Here is a 7,667-nt window from a genome sequence, read left to right as displayed (position 1 = left end):
AGTTTTGACCACCGCAATTCAAGAAGGATATTAACAAGCTGGAACAGGTCCAGATGAGGGCAACAAAAATAGTAAAAGGCCCGGAATCCATGCCCTATGAAGAGAGGCTTGGGGAGCTGGGGTTATTTAGTCTGGAGAAGCATACGTTAAGGGGTGACATGATAGCCATGTTTAAATATTTGAAGGGATGTCATGTTGAAGAGGGAGCAAGCTTGTTTTCTGCTGCCTCAGAGACTAGGACATGGAATAATGGATTCAAAGTGAAGGAAAAGAGATTTCACCCAAACATTAGGAAGAATTTCCTGACAGTCAGGGCTGTTCGACAGTGGAATTCACTGCCTCAGAGAGTTGTGGAGTCTCCTTCTTTGGAGGTTTTTAAACAGAGGCTGGATGAACATATTCCGGGAGTGTTTTGATTGTGTGTTCCTGCATTGCAGGGGTTGGACTTGATGGCCCTTGTAGTCTCTTCCAACTCTATGATTCTATGATTTCTTTTTGTCAACCCATTACATTTTTACCGTGCTGAGTCCATTTTGGAAGACACAACCCTCTGACCACATTTCCTCTTGCTGTTTGACACTTTTAAGTTCTGTGCATTCTGATCTATCAAATCCTAAAACAATGGATTGGGTAGACTCGAATTTAGTATGTGGGCCTGTCACATTTAATTTGCACCTGATACTTTGTGGTTAAGAAGCAAAGTGTGGAAGTTCTTCAAAACATTCTAATTAAACAGTAAGCAATTAAGCAAGTTATGTAATCGATAAAAAGCTTTATTTTATTTAAAATTGACATCTCAGTTTCACTGGAGCATAAACAAGGCAAGAAACATTTTAGGTGATAAGTATATTAGGAAAACATGAAATCGGCATTCTCTTGTAAGATTCTCTTTAATCTTGTGCATCTGCAAAGTTTTAGCAAACTCCCCTGTGCCTCAGGCTAAGCCTTCTGGGTTGCCGGCTGGCAAGAGAAAGACAAAACAAAGAATTCAGCATGATGATCCAAAAGATTCCTCATTAGAGAGCTAAAAAAGATTTTTTTAAAAAATTTACTTTACTTCATTATACCCTGTCTTTTCATCCAGTGGGTATAGAAAGTTGCTTACATAATTATCTTGAATTTTTCTCACAACAACCCTGTATAACTGGTCCAAACTATGGCAAGGTGGGAATTTGAATCTTGGTCTCCCAGATTCCACAACCACAACACAGTGGATAAGAACTTAAGAACCCTGTTGGATCAGACCAATGGGTCATAAAGTCCAGTATTCAGTTTCACATAGTGGCCAACCAGTTCTTTTGGAGGTTCTACAACAGGGCATAGAGTCTGAGGCCTTCCTGGGATGTTGCCTCATGGCACTGCGATTCAGCAGTGTACTGCCTCTGAACATGCAGGTTCCTTTTAGTCACTATGGCTAGTAGCCACTGATAGATCTATCTTCCATGAATTTGCCTAATCCCCTTTCAAAGCAATCTATGTTTGAGGTCATCAATACATCCTCTGGCAGTGAATTTGACTCTCCTGATGATACCACCCAGAATCATCAGACTCTCTGGTGATACCACCCAAGTTTGGTAAAGTTTGGTTCAGGGGTTCGAAGTTATGGACCCTCAAAATGTAGCCCCATCTACTATTAGCTCCCATTGGAAACAGTGGGGGATAGGGCACTTAAACCAAACATCACCAAACTTGGCTGGTATCAGCAAGAGATTATTCCAATGATACCACCCAGTTTTGGTGAAGTTTGGTTCAACGGGCCCAAAGTTATGGACCCTCAAAATGTAGCCCGATCTACTATTAGCTCCCATTGGAAACAATGGGGGATGGGAGCACCCACTTTGGGGGTCCACAACTTTGGACCTCCTGAACCAAACTTTACCAAACTTGGGTGGTATCATCAGGAGAGTATTTTGAAAAATTCCTGAAATTTTGGTGCTGCTAGCCTAAAAACTGCATCCCCTGGCGGCTGACAAAAATAAAAACCCTAAAATATTTTTTAAAATACACCTGACTCACGTATAAGTCGAGGGGGGCTTTTTCAGCACAAAAAATGTGCTTAAAAATTCGACTTATATGGTATATAAAAATTCGACTTAGTATATCCCGAATACGCCTGAATAGGCCACGATTCGGCCCAAATAGGTGATTTGTTTTATTTGAATCACCAGCCCTAGCTAGTTACAGTGCTACTTGTGTACATTTCTCTCTCTCTATTTGAGTTTTTTTTAAGAGACAGCTGTGCTGACTTGCAGAACTGGAAATACAAGCTTTAAAAAGTGTTTTTACATTCCTGAGCTGTTGTGCTCTCTCTCTCTCTCTCTCTCTCTCTCTCTCTCTCTCTCTCTCTCAGTGGGACCTCGAGATTTTCCTGACAAAGGTCATTCCCTCCCAGAAGAAAAGAAAATGCTTTTGGAAAAGAGTAGCTCATTAAGGCTGTGTATGCCTAGTGGCAGGGGTGTCCCAACTTTGAACCTGACCCCTCTAAGCCAGGGCTGAAGAGGATGGAGGCTGAAGCTACTTTGTGTTAGAAAAAGCTGTGGGAAGAAAAAGAATTCTCTCTGTCTCTCTTCTCCCTCTCTCAGGCGTCTAGAGCTAAAACATGTTTTGCTTTTCCAAGCCTCATTTTTTGCAGCATCAGCTGCATACTAGCAAAAACTCCGAGGGACTGGCAAATAACAGTTTCCACACCACAATGTCCCTACTGCCCAGATTTTTGTGTGAGAGTAGAAAAGCTCTCTCTATTAACTCATGCCACCTGGTTTTTAATTTTATAAACTACTATATTGTTTCCCTCCCTTTAGATGTCTCTTTTCTAAACTGGAAGATCCTCATAGGAAAGATGCTGCTATCCCCTAGTCACCATTGTTGACATTGTCTGTACTTTCCCCAGCTCTACAATGTTCTTTTTGAGATACAATGACTGGGGTAACAAAATATTAGGGTTACTGAGTTCATTTAACTGAGTTAATTGGGTTAATTTCTTGCAGACCAAGATAAAAATAAATAATATTTCTTGCAGACTGTGACTTTTTAAAAAGAAACATAATTGTTGATGTGTATTGGCGAATTCTTTAAGGCCCCTTCTACACATGTAGAATAATGCACTTTTAATCCACTTTCAATGCACTTTGCAGTTGGACTTCACTGTGCAAAATAGCAAAATTTACTTGCAAAGAATTGTGAAAGTGGATTGAAAGTATATTATCCTGCATGTGCGGAAGGGATATTTCAGAGGTTATCTGGAGCAATGTTCTATTACAGAATTAGCTTTAAATAGGAAACAAGAACTTAGAACTGCTCTGGAGTATCTCTGTTCATCTTTTTCAGTTGGTCTTCATGGGTAAAACCAAAACCTATACTTACACATAGGCATTGCAGAAATCACATTTGTTGCTGTAGGTTATTCCATCAGTACCACAATGGGGGCGGTAGTCAAAGGTGCAAGACTTTCTGGGATAACCTGTACAATCAAACTGCAGAGACAACAGGAGAAAATAAACTTTAAATATTAGCTATAGAATACAGGACTCTCCTTTTTTTGATAATTAAACACCTAAGCCAGAAGGGATAATGACTGAAGAAGGACTGGGAAGTTCCAGATTTAAATCTCCATTCTGCCATAGAACTCACTCAGTAACCTTGAGTGAGCTACTCTTTTTCAGCTTTACCTACTTCTTGTTTTTTGTGTACATATGTGTGAGGCTAAACCATAGGAGGGTAGATAAAGGTATGCTTGCCAGACCTCCCAGGAACAAGGGTGGGATAAAATGGAATGGATAATAATATAGATACAGCACATAGATAATTTTATCCCAAACGGTAAATTACCAGTAGGCAGGTAACTAATCTTCCTTCCAAATAACATGGAGAATTTCATAACACATCAGGGTAATGTGTGTGATAAATATGTTTTTAAATGGAACCTGTATCCAAACACAGTTATTATTTGTTTCCAGTGGTGCAATTCCTTCAGACATTTGGGGAAAAAAAAGCCAAATGGATAGTCAACAAACAAAAATAAACAAACACTCTCTGCTCTTTTTATTCTGAAGCCACCAAGCCATGTATCAATCCTTAGTGTACTTAATCTTTTCCTCAAGAAACATTAAACTTCTCAGGTCTTATATTTGCAAGAGTTGTTGAATTTTCCTCCTTTGTATGTAGTTAACAAATCAGTTTGGTGGCTGCCATAGTTTTAATAATTATGAAATATTTAAGTGCAGTTTGCTTTAACAAACTGCTGTATCAGCCAGTGCTCCACAGCCATTAAAGGAAAGGTTCCATTGTTCTAATGTTGAAAAGCTTAATGTTTCTGGCACGGAAATAGCCTTCCTGTCAAGCAACTTAAGGTTTTCATTTTCATTTGTCTGAGGCTCATTCCGCACATGCAGAATAATGCACTTTCAAACTGTTTTCAGTGCTCTTTGAAGCTGTGCGAAATGGCAAAATCCACTTGCAAACAGTTGTGAAAGTGGTTTGAAAACACATTATTTTGCATGTGCGGAAGGGGCCATAGAGAAAGATGCCCATCTTTTAATTAAAATAAAAGATGCCCTGTTGTGTTGTGTTTTTTTCTTGAAACAAACTAAAAAATAAGTTCTTAAGTAATAACAACCAAGGAGCCTTGAAAGTATGAGAAGCAGAGGTGTATGGTGGGAAAATGGCACCCAGAGACAGCCTCTGGGTAGAGCAGAAGCAACTGAGGCTCTGTCCTTGTCTCCTTTGCTTTTATAAGCATGGGAGTGGGGTCCTGCCCCTCAAGGGCATGGCCCCACCCCCAGCCCCACCCCTGTGCTTATAAAAGCAAAGGAGGTGAGGACGGAGCCTCAGTTATTTCTGCTCTCCGCAGAGGGGAGGGCAGAAGGGACTGCCAGCGGCCGGCTGGGAGCCAGGAGCAGGGGGCAAGGCTTGGGGGGGGCAGTGTCATCAGGTTTCCTTGGCCCCACCCATGTCAATGACAACATGGGAGGGGCCAAGGGCTCCCTAAGACAACAAGGCAGAAGGACTTCCTGCTGCCTTGCCGTCTTCCTGGTCATGTGGGGTGCCAATTTTGCGCCCCAGGTGACCAGATTAGTGGCGCCAGGGACAGAGGGTACCCCCTGTCCCTAGAGCCATAAGCCTCTGTTGAGAAGTTTCTGCCCGAATTGTGGTTCCAGCAGTACACATGCAGAAGAATGCTTGTGACAACCAGCTCTTCCATATGGGAGCTATGCACTTGGCTGGCATCATTGTGTGACTGCAGAATTCCTTGATCAAGCTTCCATGAATGCATAAATTATTCATAAATAAATGCATGAGTTCCATGCATTCTACACATTTTAAAAATAGACAGAATTTTTTACTTTTGATTTTAAATGGATTTTGACAAATTGTAATTGTCTATTATGAAACGAATGAAAAGCAACATGACAAGAAATACAGAGATTTTGAGATTTTAAACTATTTTGTTTTTGAAAACAATGACTAATTATATGCACACACACTATTGTTTTTTCTCCACAAGAAATAATATTGTTTATTAAATATCACAGATTCACAACTTTAAAATATGTGCTTTGCAGACCTATCAAATTCTAAATGTGACAACTGATAGTTTCTGCAAACTGCTTTTGCCTCATTTTGGGAAAAGTATTATGTGCGCATAATCCCAACCTCAGTGAAAGAGTTATGTAATTAGAAGAAATAGCTGAAACTCACCGAAGGTGCTTCAAGGGCAGTACCTAGAATGAAAATGCCAAAAGTGTAAAAGCTATAATGCAGATCTGTGGTTTGGATCCAGACCAATGTTTCCTCAGACACAAGGACTTCCGCTAACGGACTGCAGTTTTCTTGCATCTCCTAGGGCAGCCCCAAATCCCACATACTGAGCTGCTGCGGGAAAGGGGAAAATTATACTCTGTGTGTAGAAGTCCTTGCTCCTGTGGAAACATTTATTTAGATCCCAGTCCATATGTTGTAAACATTGTTTTCATCACAGAAAACTGAATGAATTTTTACTTTATACCTTTAAAAATTATCTCAAAAAGACAAACATTTCTTTTATTAGAATTTTGTTGTATACAGATGTAATATATCCGTGGTGGCAAACCTTTGGCACTCCAGATGTTATGGACTACAATTCCCATCAGCCATGCTGGCAGGGGCTGATGGGAATTGTAGTCCATAATATCTGGAGTGCCAAAGGTTCGCCACCACTGTAATAGATTAATCTGTTAAAAAGCAGATTATTAAATGAGGTAAAATTATTTTGTTTTCTTTCAATCTGGAATATATTTTTCACATACTGACTGAAAATATATCTTTCTAAAGACAGAAAATCCATCCTATATGTACAGAACTACACTACTTTGTGTGCTATTCTATAGTTCCACTTTGTACATTATTAGTAACAACTCTGAGGGGGTTTCGACAACTGACAGCTGTTCACCATATTGGCTCTGCTGCATGCAGAATTTTTATCTATGGTAGTAATTGTCAACCAGAATGTGCAGCTATGGAGTATTTTTCTGTAACAGAGACAATCCCAAATGCTAATTATTCTGCATTTTTCTTTGAGATTCCTGGAAGCACAGAAATTCTAATAAACAGAAGAATATGAAGCAGATTTTAGAATGTCTGGGGATCCCTTTGGCGAGGCTCTCCAGCAAGGAAATCTCTGCAGTATTACTTACCTGAATAAAAGAAGAACAGTATCAGACTGAGGAGCAGAAAGCCTGATATTTTCATGACTGTCTGTGGATGAGTCTGCTAAGTAGATGTTCCTCAGATTCTACTGGCAGAAGAGAGATTTGATTTCTCTCCCACTCTTTAATACATATATAAATAACTCCTCCCAAATAGCTAAGAGATGTTGAAATGGGATATTACACAAGATTACTGCGTATTGCAACATGTGCTCAGGGCTCAGAAAAATGAAAGCAGGTTGTGATAGGCTTGTTAGCAAACAGTGTCTGTGAAGTACTTTATTGCGGCCAGATGTACAGACACTACCCTAATGAACAAACACAGGACACACTCTGGATCGAAAAGGGCCACAGCCCTTATTTATTGAAGCTGAGCAACATAGGAGAAGCGCATCTTAACAGCCGGACAGCATCACAACTGACCTGGCCCCAACCCCAATCCTTTATTGGGGTCCACCACATCTCGGGCCACTGGGTGCTCACCCCGATGTGGCCCCCACCAGGTGGGTCATTGGGCTCCACTGCAGAGGCCTTTCCAGCATGCCCCTGAGCCCGACCCATCCCAAGCCCCGATCCAGGGCCTTGCACCACGGGGAGTCTGTTGTGCGATTTCAGCCTCCCCACAAGAATGCGCTCCTCTGCCCAAGCCACCAGGGCTGTGACAAGGATATCCACACATCACACATCATACAACCCCCCATCCCATAAAGAGAGGGTGGGTGGGTCAGTTTGCCAAAGGTGCCAAAAGAGGCTGAGGCCACCAGGTGCTGCCTATTATACAGGGAGCGTGCTCCACCCTTCGCCCCGTGCATCACGCATGTCATTGCTGGGTGGGAAGGCTCTGTCACGCAGCTGCCCCAGAGACACGCACTCTCCCCTACGGAGTTCACTGCACGCTCTGCCCCCTGTCGCAATTATGGGCCCTGTTGATTCAGGTGCCGTCATTTATCTTGACCTTGAATCATAACAAAAGTGCATCTTATG

The 7,667-nt window shown here is 41.5% G+C and overlaps 1 protein-coding gene across 1 annotated transcript; it reads right to left on the bottom strand.

Moving 5' to 3' along the window:
- Positions 1-755: 755 nt before the first annotated feature.
- On the bottom strand, positions 756-6,818 carry LOC125429391 (ovomucoid-like). Its single transcript, XM_048490472.1, has 4 exons — positions 6,672-6,818; positions 5,698-5,720; positions 3,364-3,473; positions 756-960 (listed from the first exon to the last, which is right to left on the bottom strand). Exons 1-4 carry the CDS (start codon positions 6,724-6,726, stop codon positions 915-917), a joined length of 234 nt encoding a protein of 77 aa, XP_048346429.1. The 5' UTR covers positions 6,727-6,818; the 3' UTR covers positions 756-914.
- Positions 6,819-7,667: the final 849 nt, after the last annotated feature.

Source organism: Sphaerodactylus townsendi, linkage group LG03, assembly GCF_021028975.2.
Source record: "Sphaerodactylus townsendi isolate TG3544 linkage group LG03, MPM_Stown_v2.3, whole genome shotgun sequence".
NCBI classification, from domain to species: domain Eukaryota; kingdom Metazoa; phylum Chordata; class Lepidosauria; order Squamata; family Sphaerodactylidae; genus Sphaerodactylus; species Sphaerodactylus townsendi.
This window is presented reverse-complemented; position numbering and strand designations above follow the sequence as displayed.